Here is an 18,653-nt window from a genome sequence, read left to right as displayed (position 1 = left end):
TAATTCCGTAGGATTTGCAAAGGGCTTTATACTTATCTGATCCTCACACCAACCCTAGGAGGTAGGTGCTATCATTTTATCCCTATCAATCAGATAAAGAAACTGAAGCTAAAAGATAAAGTGACTTATCCAGGGCCATACAGCTAGTAAACGTCTGAGGCAGGATTTGAACTCGGGTGCTCTGTCCACTGTGCCACCACTGATGCTTCATGGAAAGTACTGAATGAACAGGTAAATTTCTTGTTTCAGGTCACATCAAAAATACATAATATATGTGATTCTTAGCTAAGACTTTAATGTGAATAGGCATATTCCTCAAGATCATTCAGATACCATTCAGAAATAAGGCATAGGGGACAGCTGGGTAGCTCAGTAGATTGAGAGTCAGGCCCAGAGATGGGAGATCCTGGGTTCAAATATGACCTCAGACAGTTCCTGGCTGCAAGGCCTTGGGCAAGTCACTTAACTTAAGTGTATCCTCAGGTACCTCTCTAAAACAGCCAAACTGTTCATGCTCAATAACCTAGAGATCCCACCACTAGGATTAGGCCCTACTATCATTATTGAGAGGGCAAAAAGCTGTATGTGTAGAAAATATTCATGGAAGCTTTGTTTGCAATGGCAAAATAATTGGAAATAATCAAAAAAGCAAAGACTGGGGGAAATGGCTGACTAGATTCTGATATTTGAATGCCATGAATTGTATTATGTGCTTAGAAATGATAAATGTTAGAAATATAAAGGAAATAAGGGAAAGACACGAAGAGAAGAAAAGAGAAGAAAAAAGAATATGAATGATACACACTATGATTACATTAACAAAAATAACAGCCACAAAACCAAGAGAAAAAAGTATGCAAGTCAAACAAATCCGAAGGAACTTAAAAGCAGAAGATGCTTATATTAGCAAGCATATACCATTTACAGATTTTGAAACAAATTGTAAACAATGTGGAGTTTGTGGTTTTGCACTTATTTTGCATTTGTTTATTTAAATGTTTTCTGCTGTCTTTGAGGGTTACTAAATACACAATAAAAACATTTTTGCAAGTCTCTCCTTAAAAAATTAAACTTTCTTTTATTTGTTTTTTAATTACATGAAAAAACAATTTTTTATAATTATTTTCTGCCATTTTGTAATTCAGATTCTCTCCTTTCCTTCCCCCTCCCTGAGGAGGTAAATGTTCTGGTTTAGGCTATACCAATACTTTCATGTAATACATATTTCCATATCTCCCATGCAATGACAGAAGACACATATTACACATACAATAAAAATTTCAGGAAAGGGGAGGGCAGCTGGGTGGCTCAGTGGATTGAGAGTCAGGCCCAGAGATCCAAGGTCCTGCGTTCAAATTTGAACCCAGACCCTTCCCAGCTGGGTGACCCTGGGCAAGTCACTTAACCCCCCATTGCCTAGCCCTGACCACTCCTCTGCCTTGGAGCCAATACACAGTATTGACTCCAAGATGGAAGGTGAGGGTTTATATATATATAAATTCAGGAAGGAAATAAAATGAAAGATGTAATCTACAATCAGATTCTAACAGTTCCTTCTTTAGCTTTAGATAGCATTTTATTTTTCATCCTAAATCCCTTGGAGTTATCTTGGGACCTTGTTTTGCTGAAAGCCGTTTAGGCCTTCACAGCTGATCATCATACATTTCTGTTACTGTACACATGGTTCTCCTGGTTCTGCTCACTTCACTTTGCATCAGTTCATTTAAGCCTTTCCAGGTTTTTTTGACCTCCTCCTGTTCATTGCTTATGGTGTAATGCTAGTCCATTAACAGCCTGACACAACTTCGTTAGCCATTCCCCAATTGATGGACACTCCCTCAGCTTCCAGCTCTTTGCCGATGATACAAAAAGAATCGCTAAAAGATTTTATCTCAGATCTCTCTGGGAGACAGACCCAGTAGTGCTGTTGCTGTGTCAAAGGGGAGCAGGGAGCATAGATTGAAAGGCTATTTAAATAAATAAACAAACAAATAAACACACGAATGAATGAATGAATGAACAGAGGACAATAAGGCATTTGTAGAAAGCTACATGAACAACTGATGAACCTCCCGGTTGCCTAAATCTCTAGGACCTGAGTTCAAATTCTAGTTGTGCCCCGAAAATCACTTTAACTTTGCGGGCTGCACCACCCACCCCCCTCCTGCCCATTTCCTACTTTGTAAAATGAGGATCTCCCCCAGTGCTACCTCCAAGATGCTCTCATATAGATGGCCATAGATGATCTCATGCTCATATCCGCTGTCTAGCTGGCTTTTGATGATCAGCCGGCTGATTACAGGGGGAAATTCTCTTTCTGAAAGGCATTTAGAAGGCATAAAGGAAGGGTTGCCCTTGATGGCCAGAAGCGTTCCCCCCCCCCCCCCCCCCCACGAAGGAAAGCACGGATCCTTGAAGAATGGACACATGGGGCACGTGTAACTAGTGGTGTCAAATGTGTGCGTGCGTGTGTGTGGTGAAAGAGCGAGAGACAGAAACAGATTGCTCCATCTAGCCATCCACATACACCTACGTGCATCGGAGGAGAGCAGAAAATGCATCCATCCCTCGCAAAGATCAAGAGGCTAGATCAGGGATTCTGAAGCTTTTTGTGCCAAGTTCTGCTTAGAAAGTCTGGTGAAGCCCGCGGACTTCTCGGAACAGGGTTTTTAACGCATTGAAGGAAAGGCTAAGTCTGGCTTGGAGCGGAGTGAAAAGAGAGCTCTAACTTCCAAGCGCAGGGACTTGTTGAATTCTAGCCCCGATCCCCTTGAGGATCCCTGGGGCCCAGGTTCAAAATCCCTGGTCTAGAAGGAAGAAGACAGCAAGAGACAGGTGACCCTGGAGGCTCAACTTTTTATGAGAGAGAGACACACAGAGACAGAGACAGAGACAGAGGGAGAGACAGAGACAGAGAGAGAGATAGAGACAGAGAGAGAGAGACAGAGGGAGAGACAGACAAGCAGAGAGATACAGAGGGAGAGGGAGAGGGAGGGAGGGAGGGAAGGAGTGGGAGAGAGAGAGAGAGAAGCCAAGCATGGGAGATAGGAGCTCAAATGAAGACGATCTCTCCCGGTTGGGATGATCCCCAGGGACTGGCAGATGTCCCTCTTGGGTAGCAGGAGGTCCCCGACTTTTCCTTTCAAGTCATAACTTAAAGGAATCTTTAGTCATCGATTAGGGCAGGAGCTGGCCAAGAGGTATGGACGGTTTCTAGCACTTGGACAAATCTGGAAACCTGTGCAACCCCGAAAGGCACCCTGGGGCTCGGTGCGCGGGCTGCCCAGCACCCTAAACCTGGCTTGGGATCCCAGTCTGTTTCCCCTGTTCCTGAGAACATCGGCTCCCAGCAGCCGCCTGCCCTGGCTAGCCAAAGGCCCCGGGAAGACTTTTCTGGATCTGGTTAAACACTATTTGCACTTTTGTTGGAAAAGTGGCCCCTCGTGGGCAATTATGTCACATTTCTTTGAGTTTTACAATTTAATGTAAAACAGTAACCTTTTATTTATCCTAGACGAGGCCGTCTCCCTCTCTCCTCCCCTCCCCTCCCCCACTCCTCGCCACCCCCACCCCCTACCCCATGCTCTGAAATGTCACTCAGTGTGCTCTTTTTGCTTCCACCAGTTTCCAAAACAAACAGCGGAGGCTGCGGGCTGCAGGCTTCGGGCCGGGCCGGGCTGCCTCTGTGCCTGGATCAGGACGGGTGCTAGCTCTCTGCTGTCCCCGGGCTGCCTGCCGTGGCGCCCCCACTGGAGCTCCCCAGCCGGCCCTCGGGGGCAGGGCTGCTCTCTCCCAGGTCTCCCCTTGCCAATCTTGTAGAACCATTAGGAACCAAATGAACTGGGGGCTTTGGCGACGGATGGTCCCCACATGTCGGGCCGAGGGGAAGGGGTTTTTTAAGGCAGAATTCTCAGCCCTTCCCCAGTCTATAAGGAAGAGCCTCGGGTCTTAATCTGGGTCTTTCTCTCTCCTTTCCTCCTTTAGACCATTTTGGGGAAAGACAATTCCATTTTCGGCTTTTTGGATTTCCCCTGCACTTCCTCCCGCACTCCTCCCCTCCCTCCTCAACTTCTCTCCCCTCCCCCAAGGATCAAGTTGAAGCTTCTCTTGCTTGTGTGGATTCCATTGGTTTCTCCAGTGATGGCTTTAAGCTCCCGAGCTCATTCCTTCTCCGTGGAAGCCTTGGTGGGGAGATCGACCAAGAGGAAACTCCAAGACCTGGGGGATGAGCAACCACCGCAGGATTTCCTGGAGAAAGGCGACGAAGAGGAGGAGGAGGAGGGGGAGGAGGAGGAGGAAGGCAGAGACCTCCGGATCGTGAGGAAAGTCGAGGGATCGGGTCAGTATCATTACCCTTCTCCCCCTACCCCCTCCCAAACCCAGCTGAGCACCAGCGCTCTACTGAATCTCCAAGGCCAGAGGCGACCAGTCGGGGAGGCTGCTTGGCTGCAAGCTATCTTGGGTGGGTGAGGGCCTTGACCTGGGGTCCCCTAGCTTTGGGGCAGCCTACTGCCGGGAGGAGCTGCAGGAGAGACAGAGAGGGACTGGGAATCTGCTTCTGGGGCAGAGCTCCTTTCAGGGGAATGCACAGCTCCCTAGCCACTGAGAGGGCTAAAGGGAGAGGGGAGGCCCTGTGCTCAGTCCCAGCTCAGCAGAGCTTCGGCCTGATGCCTCCTCTCATTTCCTTTAAGTTGTGGGTTGAGGGATCACCGTGGGGGTGGGAGAGAGTCTCCCTTGATAAAGTGCTCCCATTTAATTCAGTAATTACATTCGGAGGCAATTTAGCGACTCCCCTTAGCTATAGGACGCCGGTCAGGTTGCTTGTCCTCCTTGAGCCTCAGTTTCTTTCTCTGTAAAACTGAAAGAGTTGGATCAGATGATCATTAAGGTACCTTCCAGCAGTACCATCATTCTGTGAAATGGGCCGGGTCCCGCTGTCCTGGGGACAATGGGCGTTTGAGGCAGCTGTTGGGGAAAGAGAAGCTGAAACTCCAATACCTCTCCTTTCTGTCTCTGGGCAGAAAAGAGACCCAAAGCAGAGACTTCAATGGCCGCTTTCTCCGGGGGCCGGGAAAGTCCGGAAGATAACGATAATGTCCAGGCAGAGCTGCAGGGCTCCGAGCTGTGGCAGAGATTCCACGAGATCGGCACTGAGATGATCATCACAAAAGCCGGCAGGTAGGCAGGCCCTTGGTCCCACTGGACAGCGCCGCAGGGTAAGCACCTTTGGCCAGAGATGCCCAACTCCAGCTCCTGGAGTCAACTTCCCCAAACGGAGAGCCCAGAGGCAGCTGCTCCGCCGCCAGTGGGGAATCTTAAGGGCCGACCTCGAGCCGGCTTTTAAGTAAACAGCTTTATTTGCCAGCCAGCTTGCTCTAAGCCCTGTCAGGCCCGCCGCGGGGCAGGGAGGGAATTATCTCTCCGAAGGCTAGAGGGATTCAGGGAAACCCCCAGCTGGGACGAGGTGCGCCTCATCCAGGAAAAAGCCTCGCGCAGGACTCTTCCTGAACGCTCGCTCCCCTCCAGTCCCGTTCAGCTGAGCCCCAGAGAGGTCAGCGTGAGCTGAGCGCGGGCTCAGCCCCAGAGCCAAGTTCCCAGAGACTATTCAAAGGAACCTCTGGGAGCTGAGAGAGCTGCTCGTTCCCCCTTTCCCCTTTGGAAGCAGCTGCATCCCAGCATCCCCAGGGAGCCCTGTCCTCCCGAGAGTGCATGGCCTTTTCAGCTGCTGCCCAGATCCACCCCCGGCTTCCTCCCCACAGTAGAAGCCACTTTCTAGGCCTTCACTGGGGCTAGCGCTGAGAACGCTCTTCCATTCGCGCTTGCGAGGGGCACAAGGGGGACGCAGCCAGCCTCTGCTCCCGCAAACGCTTTTCAAGGCCGGGAAGAGCAGAGCACTTTCTGTCTCGTCTGCAGGCGAATGTTCCCTTCTGTTCGCGTCAAAGTGAAGGGGCTGGACCCCGTGAAGCAGTATTACATTGCCATCGATGTGGTGCCGGTGGATTCCAAAAGATACAGGTAAAGGCCGGCCAGCGGCTGGCTCTGACTCGCGTGCCCAGTAAGCCGGGCCGGTTCAGCTAAACTTTTTCTCCCCGATGTTCTGGGTTTTCCAACGCAACTCCGCCGAGCCCCATCCGCCTGGGCTGCTCTTGCTTTGATCCCCCTTCGATTCAGGAAGGGGGGGGCGCTGCTCCCCTGGGCGCCCAGCCGAGGACCAGGTCCCCATCTCACTTCTGCCACTGCCCCTGGAGTTCTTGAGAGGCTAGTGCCACCTCGAAGCTTGGGCAGGAGAGAGGAGGCCTCCGTGCCTTCCCCGAATTGAGAAGCCCTTGGATACCAGGGACTCTCGAGTCGCTGGGAAGCCTCTGGCTCTTCTAGAAACCGAGGAGAGGGTTATGACCGTGGCCGAGGCTGCCAAGAGGGGCAGGTTTCTCTTGGGCCCTGAGCTGTGCCCTTGGGTGGCTGGAGCAGAGGCTCACCCCTGCCCTTCTCTCAGTCGCACATGGATGGCTCCAACCAGCCCGGGTGAGGGGAACAGGGACAGCGCAACTCAACCAACTCGGTGGGGACAGGAGTGGGGGGTGGAGGAGGGAGACAGTCTGCAAACAGAAACAGCTGTTTGCTTTTGCCTCTGCTGTCTTGTTGAGTGTTCGGGAAGCTGGTCGCACATCTGTACAGTGTCTGGATTGGAAACAGTCCGTGAATTGCCCCAGTTGCCTCCGGAGGGGGGGGCTGAGAAATAGGGGAGACGCAGGGCTCCCAGAGTCCCGTCTATCGAAAAGCCTCCCCCTCTAAACCCGAGAAACAGAGCTCTGGAAGAGGTGCACACACTTTCTGTGCCTCCCATTCCATCGGCCTCTGGCCCTAACTGAGGTCGGGAGGATGCTCGCTGGTCTCAGGGCTTACGAGGTGCCATAGATCAGGTTTTCCGGCGGGCGGGCGGGTTCTAGGAAACATAAACCAGACCCTGGGAAATCCCGGGACGCTTCTCTAGCCCTGGCTTAGCGCTCTCTGTTCAGGCTAGCTGCGATCCCTGAGAGTTTGCTCGCTGCTCCGCCGAGGCATTTGCTGTGGGGATCCGAGGACCTTCCCACAGATCCCCTATGGAGGACCCTTCTTCCCTTCCCTCCCACCTCGCAGATATGTCTACCACAGCTCCCAGTGGATGGTGGCTGGGAACACGGACCACTCGTGCATCACCCCCAGGCTTTACATCCATCCAGATTCCCCCTGTTCTGGAGAGACGTGGATGAGGCAGATCGTCAGCTTTGATCGTGTCAAACTCACCAACAATGAGATGGACGACAAGGGACATGTAGGTGTGGACTCTGACCACTGGCTACAGACTTGGGAGGGTTCCTCGAGCCTCTTCTCCTCTCCCTCTTGACCTCAATTCCTAACTCTAGAGAGGGGAAGCAGAGGCTGCCTGCCTCTGCCCTTCTCCCAGTTCAGGACCCTCTGGGCACTAGAAGGCCGGGCCCTGGGCTGGTGGAGTCTGGGCAGTGGGTATGGAAAGGGCCTGAGGTCTGAGAGATAGAGTACCCAGAAGGGCCAGGTCTTAAGACCTCAGCGATGTTCTATAGAAATGCCCTTGATCCCCACTCTCCAGCATGGCCACCAGAAGTAGGAATAGAGTAAGGGCAGGGGCGGCCAAAGGTAGAGAGGAGATCCTGGTGCCAGGGCCACCCTAAAAGTGGCTTGGCCTAGACGGTGGCCCCACAAGAGCTTGATATCCCGCGCTGCCCTATGGTCGGCCTTTTTCTCCCACCGCAGCCAAGCCTTGTTCTCTGACTCCAAATAACTAGGGACAGAGCCCAGAACAAGTAGCCGATGCTCCTGGCGCCACTCCTCCTCCTCTTCGAGGGGGGAAGCTGGATGGAGCCGGGAGGCAAAGGGCAACACTTTCCTGTGGCGGTTCAGGAGAGAGAAGTCGAAGAGAGACAGGACGCTCCAGGCCCTGCTGAGCGCTGGCCAGCCTTGGCAAGGACCCGGCAACCGGGGGCTCTCCAGTTCCTCTTTCTCCTGGGGGCTGTGGCCATTTGGTTCTTCAACTCAGCCTAGGGCCTCCTCTGGGTCCCAGGCAACCGCTCACTCCGCGGACCCCTTTCCCTCTAGATTATCCTGCAGTCTATGCACAAGTACAAACCTCGGGTTCATGTCATTGTGCAAGACAGTCGCTTTGACCTCGCCCAAATCCAGTCCTTGCCCGCCGAAGGTGTCCAGACTTTCTCCTTCCCAGAAACCGAATTCACCACGGTGACAGCGTACCAAAACCAACAGGTAACGCCGATTCCGGCGGGCGGGCGCCCCAGAGGAGCTGGGAGGGGCCCGACTGGGTTTCGGGGTCCCGTTTGGGCCCGAGGAGACAGGACTGAAGGCTGCCGGGACCAAACGGACCGAACTTGGGCAGCGGGGCCCCGGCAGTGCCTAGCTAGGGCTCTGCCTCACTTCAGTATTTGTCGCTCCCCCTCCGCCTTTTCTGTCTCCCCAGATTACTAAACTGAAAATAGACCGAAATCCTTTCGCCAAAGGATTTCGAGATCCTGGAAGAAACAGGTAAGCTAGGGGCACGGTACTGTCAATGTGTGCTGGGGAGTTCCAGCCGGAACTAACAGGCGGAAAAGGCAGCCGGCCGGGCGGAAGGTTTGGAAAAGCCTGGAGGTCCTCTTCCCTCCACGCTGGGGCGCGGGCTGGATGGAGAGGTCTCTGTACGTTTCGTTTCCCTCTTCCAGAGGCGTGTTGGATGGACTTTTAGAGACCTACCCATGGAGACCCCCTCTCAGCCTGGAGTTTAAAACCTTCGGGCCTGAAACGCAAAGTAAGTACATTGGCCACGTCGGCGGGAAGGTTTCGGTGTTCGTTAGGTGTTCGACAACGAGGAGAAAAAGGAAAAAACGACCCAATCCATCTCGGGGTCTAATTGGGCGCTGAACCCCAAGCCTGGATGAGCCGGGCACATTTCAGGAACTTACCATTGGTAGGGCTACCCCAAAACGTATTTCTGCGCGTCCAGACCTGTCATTTCAACAGCGCAGTGCGGAACTCTGCTGACGAAGAGCATCCGTGCCCCTCTGGTCCAGAACGACAGTTACGCGGGCGCACTGAGACGCTGTGACTTGCCTAACTAAGGTCATTCTGCTAGCCTGGGTCAGAGACTGGGCGGGAAGCGGACTCTTACGCTTTCTTTCTCTCCCCTACGCTAACTGCCTCTTGGGTTGGGTCTTTGGTCGGTTATATTTTTTGTTTGTTGGCTTGTTTGTTTGGGTTGGGTTTGTTTGTTTTTTTTTTTTTTCATTTCGGTAGAAGAGAAATGAGCGAGAGGCAGACAAAACCGAGAGCCAGATAACTTCTGGTTAAATGAATGAACTCTGCCGAGTGTGAAGGGGAAAAAGAAACCGAATCCCAGCATTTCAGCCCTGGCCTTGGCCATTTCCTGTCCTTCTCCTCTTTAGGCTCTAAGTGCTCTATTCCCCTTTGCCAATGCATTGCATATGTAAAGAATACAACAGGCAGGCAGTACCTTAAGGGTTAGGAATATTTGGGCCCTAAAGCGCAGTATGGTCCAGAGGACTTTTTGAAACCCTGGCAAGTCTCCTACATTTCAGTTTCATTTTGTTGATGCAGTGGGGAGGGTGGGACTAAAAAGAGATTTTTTATAAAGCCATATAGCCTCAAAAATGAAAAAGCCAAGGAATGAGAGCAGAGGAGAGAAGAAGAGAGGTGAGGAGAAGAGAGGAAAATAAAGGAAGGGAAAGGAAAGGAAAAGAGAGGAGAGGAGAAAAGAGGAGAGGAGAGGAGAGGAGAGGAGAGGAGAGGAGAGGAAAAGAAAGGAAAGGAAAGGGAAAGAAAGGGAAAGAAAGGAAAGGAAAATAAAGGAAAGGAAAAGAGAGGAGAGGAGAGGAGAGGAAAATAAGTAAAGGAAAGAAAGGAAAAGAGAAGAGAGGAAAGAAAAATAAAGGAAAGGAGAGGAGAGGAAAGGAAAGGGGGGAGGAAGAGAGACAGAGAGAGAGAGACAGAGAGAGAGACACAGAAGGAGAGAGACAGAGACAGAGACAGAGAGAGACACAGAGGGAGAGAGAGAGAGAGACAGAGAGAGAGATGGGAAATTCTCTACTTAGTAAAGTTCAAAATCTGTTTATTGCACAGCTTTGCACTAGTCATTCAATGGAAACACTTTTGGGACACCTGTTTTTAGTGGAACCTCTTCTTGCAATTCACTGGAAGACATTTTTCCTAGCGGCTTTTAAGGGAATTTTAGCTCCAGATGAGAACTCTGATTTTAGCATTTAGGGGAGATGGGGCTCATAGGCAACAGGGCTGCCTTCGGAGCCCCTCTGGAAGTATGGATTTTCTGTTCCCAATCTTGAATGCTTTAGGAAAAAGATCAGCACAGTGCCTGACACACAGTAGGTACTTAAAAAACTTGTAGCCTTAGTAAAATGACAGAAAAGGAGGAAACGTTCCTGCCTGTATTCATTATACGTGTAGGGCAGCTTATCTCCCAAAGTTCTGAAGAAACTTAGAGTTATGGTTAACGTTAGGTTTGCAAAAGTGTTTCCTGTCCAGGAGGAAGGTTAATTATGGTAGTGAGTAATGTGTTAGAATGGAAAAATGTGTGTAATCTCTTTCAATATATGAGAGAATTTAGCACAGTGCCATTGACCCTAGGAACATCCAGGGAATATGATCTGGCTGAAACGACTTTTTAGCTTTTCTAGAGGGAAGAAAGAAACAACATGCTTCTAATTGTTATTTACTCCACCTAAAGCTCAAGGCAAAGTTCTTACTAGTCAGCAAATGGTGATGGAAGCTGTGACCCATTTAATGACAAAATACACCTCTGACATTTTGCAAAGTCATGTAATCAGGTAATAAACAAGTTTCCCGTCTTCTGACTTGGGCTACTACTAGTCATGTTAACTCCAGCAGATGGGTGTTCTGGCAAAAGGCAGCTCTTCTGTGGAGACCTCTGGTGGTCTTCCCAGGATCCAAGACATCAGGGGTCCATGAACTCAGAAGGGAAAAAAAGTTACATGTATTTTTGCAGTGTGAACGATTTCCTTTGTAATCGTATAATTTTATTATGTGCATTTAAAGAACATCTCGATTTGGACCACTATTATTGAAGTGATTATTCACAAGAGGCTATAGGCCTCACCAACGTGCCAAAGGGATCCATGACCCCAAAAGGTTAAGAATCCCTGCCCATCAGATGTGGGGCCCCAATCTGAGTGGCTAGTGGCGCCTGAGCAACACTAATCTACAGATCACTCATCAGCGGTACGGTACTCTTTCTGGTGGTGCAGGGTATCTGAAAGCCATAGCCAGGCTAGTTAGTGCCTTTTACACAGTATAACACATAAGGAGGCATAATAGAGAAAACAAGGAAAATAATAATAATAATAATAATAATAATAATAATAATAATAATAATAAATAAAAACCAACCTACCATAAGTTGCAATAATACAGAAAATCACCAAAGCCTCTTCTTCACTGGGAGCGGTGATGAAAGATGGTTTTTTTCCTCATTATTTAATCTCACAAATAAACAGTCTAAGGATTGTGACAAAAAATAATATTCTATTTTTTGAATGTTTTTCCTATTTGTTATCCTATCAGGGCTTCAGATTGCATGAGCAGAAGTAAATGTCAGTTTGTGGCTCGGGAGTTCAGGCTGTGTCTACACATATGAGTTGGATTTAGGGTGTGGGAGAAACCTGCAATAACAAGCGACGTTTGACCCCAAACTTAGTTTGCTATTTGAGTCTTTTGAAATGATTTTTTAAATAGCCATCTGTATGTGGATTGGCCTGATGCTTCCAAAATAGAATAAGCCACATAACGGGGAGGAGATCATAGTACAGAAAAGTCTTGTTGCTCCTCCACGCTTTGTAACTGGCGCCATGCCTCTGCCTTTTGATTCAAGTCACCTGTAGAAAGAAAGACTAGCCATGAGAAATATGATGCCGTCATTTTTAACCAAATATGAACTGAACCCATTGAGTTCTGAAAATAAGATACTGATTGGATAGACTAGAAGGGTGACCTTTCAACTGTCCGAGGCAAACAGCTTTGATCCAATAGATCCAATGTTTACGAGATGCCCAAACCACCTGTCAGTTGGGGCCGATGTCTTTCAAAACAATTTGTCAATCCAATGCAAAAAGAAACCAAGCTAGTTATTTGCCTGAATTAAGAACTCCTCTCTCCTTTAACACACATGAGCTAGAAGAGTCATAACAGATTTCTGCCATGAATCCTACCATTGGCAGAAGTCAGAGGATTAGAGTTAGAGCTGGAAGGGAACTTAGAGGTCACTTAGTCTCACCCCCACATTAGAGGTAAAGGAACTAAGGCCCAGAAGAGGGAAATGATTTACTCAAGGTCATGAATTACGAGAGGCAGAACCAGATTTTGAGTCCAGGTCCTCTGATTCCAAATCCCAGCACTCTTTCTCCTATGCCAGCTTCCTCTTGGAAAAGGGAAGGCAAAAAAAAAGTGTTTGTTTATGAAGGCTAATTGGGGACCTTCAGGGATCAGTATTTTCACTACCTTTGTCACCCTCAGGTGGAAGCAGCAGTGGCTCCTCACCAGTGACGTCCAATGGTGGGCCTCCCTCTCCTCTGAACTCCTTCCTTTCTCCACCTTGCTCACCACCTGCATTTCACCTATCGTCCAGCGCCCTTGGAATGCCCTGTTCAGAAACCTACTTGCCCAACTTCAATTTGCCTCTTTGCTACAAGATCTGCCCAAGTAATCTTTTGAGAACACCACCTCTTATGTTTCCCACTCCTGAAAAGCCTGGAAGCACCAATCCTCACTCTTTGCCCCCTTTCATGATGGAGGTGCCCATGTTATCTTCCCTGGGAATCCCCAATTTAAAAAATGGCAAAGCTGAAGACTTAAGTGGGCAATGTCTGCAAATTCCCCATCCTGCCAATCCAATGCTATATGGGTTACACGCACCTCCAAATGTGTTCCCACCGACTCCCATTGCCCAAGAAGCCTTCGGCTGTTCTTTACATCCTTCCTATGGCTTTTATGGCTATAACTTCCCTGTGCCGTCCAGACTTATGAATGCGGCGAGCCATTTCCGAGTGAACCATGGCATCCCAGCTTCCTATCATCGAGATGGCAGATGCAACCACTCCCGCTGGCATCCAACAATTAATCACTGCCTTTAACTTAACTGTAAATTCTGAGAAGGATTATCTCCTTATTCGGGAGGGAACCACCAACAAAGCTGGTCAAAAGGGGCCTGACACCTTCAGTGCAACATTATTCGAAGCCATTCAGCTGGCCTCCATTCCCTTACCCCAAATGGAGCTTACACTTTATAGTAAGCACCGCAGAGAAAGAAGATATGAAGAAAGACACCAAGATTTTTCCAAGCTGACTTTAGGGGAGAGAAAACTTCTTTCTGTCCCCATGAACATGTGTATTCCATCAATTCCCATCTAAGCTAGAACTGGACCTGCCTTTTGTCCTTTGGTAGTACATATTCTGCCTCCTTTTCCAATGGATTTTCTTTTCACTGGGTTTGGTACAGAGCAAAAGGCTTTCCCGTGATGACCTCTGTGGCCCCTCTGGAAGGGGATTCAAGTGTCCTTGTTAGCCGTTCATTTGCACATGACAGCCAAAGCCTTGCTAGCAGCCTCAACGGGAAGGGACAAACAAGGGCAAAAGGCTTTAGATTTTTCATGAAACTCTGGAGCTGCTCTTCTTGATTACCTTGAAGATAAGATCTGAACATTTAATGCTGAAGGAAAGCAAGATAAATGAAAAGCAAAACCTTCTGAAATGGATCTGATCTTTGGTTTCCTTTTATTTGTTTGGGAATCATTCCGACATGAAGCCTGTTTACTTGTGCCCTTAACTCACTTGCTATCTTAGACAGACTCTTGCCAAGAAGAAAAAAAAGAACTGACTGAAGTTCTCCATGAAGAAGAATAAGAGAATCTGACGGAAGGGGGGGGGTGCTGGTGGCAAAGACATTTGAGTCCAGAAATATGAAAATGGCATGGAATTGGCTGAATCTTACTTTCATGTGTAATTCATGGCGGAATAGACTAGATAAAAGTAATAGCCCCCAAACAATGTAAATAATATGTACTCGTCTTAAGCTTATGAATCCTGCATTTTCCCCTTCATCTGATCTTAAACTGCATTTCCTATATACCCGCTGAAAGAAGGAAATGGATAATCTGTAAAAAGGGATGTGAGGATGAATCCAATTTTGATTTCTCATGGCACTAGGTCTAGTCATTTTATTAAGTGGCGACCCACTACCTTGAAAGGGCCTGTTATGACTTTGAACAACCTATCCAAGTCCTTTGCTCTGCCCCCAAATTTCTCAGCAAACACTCTCATCTCCTTTATTTTGTGCCTTCAGAACTGAGCAATTATTCCTTCCAAAGTATACATCGGAATCAGAACTACATTCCAGAGAACTACTGTAACTTTTATTTCCAGGATGAGGATGGGGGGGGGGGGAAGTCAGCCTGCCGTGTTGTTGAAATTGAGTACTCTACCATTGGGTGAGAAGGATTCACAAAAGGGGCCTAGATAAATGCAGTGTCTATGCTAAGGTGTCGTAGTTTGGTTATTTTTCAGTCATGGCCCACCCTTTGTGACCCCATTTGGGGCTTTCTTGGCAGAGATACTAGAGTGGTTTGCCATCAAGAAGATGGGTCCTCCTGACTCCAGGCCTGGTTCTCCTTGTGCTACCTAGCTGCCCCCTCTGCTAAGTCAGATGCTACATCCTATTAGGACCGCACCAGAAGCTGTTCAGGCAGGCTTTGAGAATCCAGGGTTTAAAGCGTAACAAATACATTTCATTTCCATGTATCCCAGAGGGAGGGGAGGTGGGGGCTAACTGTTAACTGAGGAAAATTCTGTGAATCCTTGACGCAGAGACAGCCATGAGAGTACAATGACCCCGATCCCAAGGGATCATGTGCGAGACCGTCAGGCATCACTGAGAGAAGGTATTTATTTAACTGAAGGATGAACTAAACAATTCTGAAAAGCTCTGGCTTCCTTTCCGGGGCTGGGAGGTGAGGGGGAGGTGCTGTACAGTTTGAGAATGGCTCAGCTCACTGAGTTGAGTTACCCAGAGAAAACTTTTGCTAATTGGCTGTATTGAGACAAGGAGCAAGGGAAAAGGCAGGCATTGTCCAGGTCAAAGGATGTACGTGAACTTTTTATTTCTGGCATTCCATGATTTCGGTTATTATATCAGAGCAGCACAGGATTTAGAGTTGGCAAAGACTCTGATCTTATCTAGCCTTACTTTACTCATTTTACAGATAGGGAAAAATCAGGCCCCAGGAAGAGACATAGGAAGCCAAAGGCTTCAGAGGATCAGAGGAAGAGGACCTTTGGAGATTGACAAGTCAGCTTCCTGTCTCTAAGCAGGCAGAAACTTAGCAGCTGTTCTAGTTCAGAAATGCCTTGTATACAGCAGGTGAAAAATAAAGGCTTTTTGATTTGAATTCTCTCTTCATGATTTTTCCACGCCCTTGCCCTTCCCCACCCCTGCCCCACTCCCCATTCAATGATTCTTCCTTTCTCCTCTCATTTCCAATCAGTTGAGATAGCAATCTATACTGAGGAAACATTGGCTTCCTTTGGAATCTAGGACAGTGTCATGGCCACACCAGATCCTGGGCTTGTTTTGGAAATTTGGGATCCAAGTGTCTTACCCCCAAATGGCAGAGACAAGAGAGAGTCTGCTTAGCTCAACATGTGGTACTCAATTCAGGATCTGTCCCAACAAGAACAAACTGGGTCATCCCCTTTCTGAGGTGGAAAAATTCAAATAATGAAAACAATCATTCCTTATCTCTTAATAGCCAAAGGAGAGTTAACCCCTCTTTTTTAAGATTAACCATTTTATTCAGTTGAGCACATCAACATTTTCCTTCTGAAACTGATCTGGCTAAGGGACTTGATCAACAGAAATCCTGGGCAGAAACATTTTCCTTTAGATCTAGAATAACTCAGGCAGAGAGCCTGGAAAGAAACAGACTGTGGATACCCAGCGTTCAGCCCGATTCAGCTTTGTCATGAGACTGGTTGCCACGTACATGTCAAAGGCCTCAAACACCGAGTGGGTTAGCTGGGCTCTGACCTGTAGTGGCTCAATCTGTTTTTGGAAAACTAAAATTTGAAAGCACCCCAAGCCCACTCACATGGCTTCACTAAGCTGCAAGCACAAAGCTAACTGTGTTGAAGTGGAGAGATGCCTCCTCTCCTCATGACTGAGAAGGTAGATGTTTAGGACATTCCCTTGATACTTGGCAAGGCTTGTGCATATGGGGCCCCGGAAAGGACATGACTTCATTCTCATTTTACAAGGCTGAAGCCGGTCGGTGTAGCTCCAAAGACATGAACAATTAGGATCTTCAAGTGATGAGTCAATGAATCATGACCTCAATAATCAGAGCCTGACATGCTGACAACCTGACAAGGTGCCAACAGTGGTTATAGACAAGTGTCGGCAATGGGCACCATCAAAAGGTTTCAGCGTCTTCCTCTTCTTTATTATAGGATCATTTACAGTAAGTCTTATATGGTGGCAGGTAGGGGGGCCCACCCAGATCCACTGCCTTATGCTTTTTAGGTGCTACTGGCATTCGTTGTGAGGTAAAACATTGAAATCATGGCTTATCTAAATATTTACTATTTAATAAAGAACTCTACAAGCGCATCTATGAAAGTTTAGCTGCCTCAATACAAGGCTCCTATGCCAACGCCAACACACACACACAAGAGACTGAATATACAATTTTAACACATTTACTCAGTCATTCAAGGGGTCTTTATCTTAGCTTGATACACTAACTAGGAAATTCCACCAGTTACAGAGTTGGCCAGAGTTGGCCCATCTTTTGTTTTGTCAGAGAATTCATACCAAATTGCTTTCTTTTCTACCCATTCCCTAAAAACGTTGCATCATAAAAAGGCACTTGCTTATCACACACTCATGTTCTTGATGGGGGGAGGGACAATGACAGAAATACATACTAACAGCAAGTATTGCATAGTGCTTTCAGGTGAGTGAAACACTTTCTATATATTATCTCAGCTGATAAAACAATCCTGGGAGGTAAGTGCTATTGTTATCTCCATTTTACAGATGAGATAACCGAGTTAAGTTACTGAATGCGTCCAGGTCACACAGCTAGTAAATGTGTGATACAGGGTCTAAAACCATTACTTTCTGACTCCACGTACAGGGCTCTCTCTACAATAATTATTATTAAAATATTATTAATCATTAAATAATAAAATTATTTATTATTCAACAATACAATCTTATTAATATTTAATATTAATAACATACAGTGATATATTAATAATTTAATAATAGTTAATAATATTTAAAAAGTATTAAATAATAATTATTAAAAATTAACAACCTTCCATAATTATTATGACTAACGCAATTACCCCTAGTAACAACTAATATTTTGTATGTAGTTTTAGGTTTGCAAAATGCTTTACGATGTTATCTCATTTAATCCTTATAATCGTCCTGTCAGATAGGTGCTATTTGTATCGTCATTTTACTCACGAGGAAACTGAGGCTTACATGTTAAATGACTTAGACAGCTAGCAAGTATCTGATGCAAGATCTGAATGTATTTCTTCCTGACTCCAAATCCAGCATACCATGCTGTCTACTGGCTACTTAGACAGGCTTGTAGGCAGGGCCGTGTCTAGGAATCCTGGCTCACCCAGGGCAAATTCAGTTGAGTGAGGAAAGTATGTGCAGGAAGGAACCATCTTTCAGAGAATTTAGCCTATTCCCCTACAGGAATTTGGGAGCAGAGGTGAGTAAAAGAAGAGTCATAGGAGAGACAAAGGCACAGTTCGGAGGAGAGAAAGGCAACTAGGTGGCGCTTCGGTGGAGAGAGCCCCAGGCCTGGATTCAGGAAAACTCATCTTCCCGAATTCAAATCCAGCCTCAGAAATTTACTAGCTGTGTGCCCTTGGGCAAATCACTTCACCTGTTTGCCTCAGTTTCCTCATCTGGAAAATGAGCTGGAGAACGAAATGGCAAACCTTCCTGGTGTCTTTGCTGGATAACCCCAAAAGGGGGTCATGACACAGCTAAAAAAAGTGAACAAAAACTACAAGAGGAGGAAAGGGATGGACATCTACTCCCCTTTCTCCCCATATCCTCCCACTTCTGCAGTCTTGGGACCTCTATCCCTTACCCTCTCAGAGAACCCAAGTTACCATTACCCCTTTCCCTACCTTCAGGCTCTATAAAGGTACGAGCTGACCCAGGATCCCAAGGTATAAGGCATGGAGCTGACAATTGCCAGAGATGCTGGCACCTGAACAAAGCACCCATGCCCCCACCCCTGTTACAGCCCTGCTTGTGAATGCTCATCCCCCCACCCTATCCACTGGTGATCCAAGCGGACAAGATGGAAGATGATGTTTCTCCTTCGAATTCGAGATAGGAAGCTTTTGTGCTGAAAACTCTTCCATTAGCCAAGATAGCAAGAATATCCCAGGATTCGGCAGCAGCTTCCCAGTTAGTTCACTCACCAGAATTTAATATGTTTCTTGGAACCGTTTAAAAGAAACCAAATGTATAAGTTCAGGCCCTGGTGGCAGTCCCTTTGGATATAAGCACC

At 47.6% G+C, this 18,653-nt stretch overlaps 1 protein-coding gene and 1 long non-coding RNA gene across 3 annotated transcripts in view; one reads left to right on the top strand and one right to left on the bottom strand.

The window, feature by feature from the left end:
• LOC103092694 (uncharacterized) overlaps positions 1–10,101 on the bottom strand; it is a 200,005-nt gene extending 189,904 nt beyond the window's left edge. Inside the window, exon 1 of the long non-coding RNA XR_008914413.1 lies at positions 8,970–10,101. This is a non-coding gene — a long non-coding RNA (uncharacterized LOC103092694). The remainder of the gene's footprint in view (positions 1–8,969) is intronic.
• Positions 3,612–15,494, top strand: TBX22 (T-box transcription factor 22). Of its 2 annotated transcripts, XM_007507487.3 has the most exons (9): positions 3,612–3,796; positions 3,985–4,339; positions 5,022–5,178; positions 5,914–6,015; positions 7,138–7,312; positions 8,113–8,277; positions 8,489–8,553; positions 8,730–8,815; positions 12,568–15,494. In XM_007507487.3, the coding sequence occupies exons 2-9, from the start codon at positions 4,141–4,143 to the stop codon at positions 13,182–13,184; spliced, it is 1,566 nt and encodes a 521-aa protein (XP_007507549.2). In that variant the 5' UTR covers positions 3,612–3,796; positions 3,985–4,140; the 3' UTR covers positions 13,185–15,494. The 2 variants fall into 2 exon arrangements, with proteins under 2 accessions (XP_007507549.2, XP_056664818.1); XM_056808840.1 differs by lacking the exons at positions 3,612–3,796; positions 3,985–4,339 and adding an exon at positions 4,368–4,462.
• The last annotated feature ends 3,159 nt before the right edge of the window (positions 15,495–18,653 follow it).

Source organism: Monodelphis domestica, chromosome X (assembly GCF_027887165.1).
Source record: "Monodelphis domestica isolate mMonDom1 chromosome X, mMonDom1.pri, whole genome shotgun sequence".
Lineage (NCBI taxonomy): Eukaryota > Metazoa > Chordata > Mammalia > Didelphimorphia > Didelphidae > Monodelphis > Monodelphis domestica.
The sequence above is the reverse complement of the archived record's forward strand: the minus strand, read 5'-3'. Positions and strand labels throughout refer to the sequence as shown.

What these genes read in the sequence shown, in the direction of transcription:
- TBX22 (XM_007507487.3), top strand. Translation starts at nt 4,141, where the DNA reads ATGGCTTTAAGCTCCCGAGCTCATTCCTTCTCCGTGGAAGCCTTGGTG. An exon ending in ATCATCACAAAAGCCGGCAG is followed by an intron (nt 5,179 to 5,913) that starts GTAGGCAGGCCC and finishes TCTCGTCTGCAG; the next exon opens with GCGAATGTTCCCTTCTGTTC. An exon ending in AGATGGACGACAAGGGACAT is followed by an intron (nt 7,313 to 8,112) that starts GTAGGTGTGGAC and finishes CTTTCCCTCTAG; the next exon opens with ATTATCCTGCAGTCTATGCA.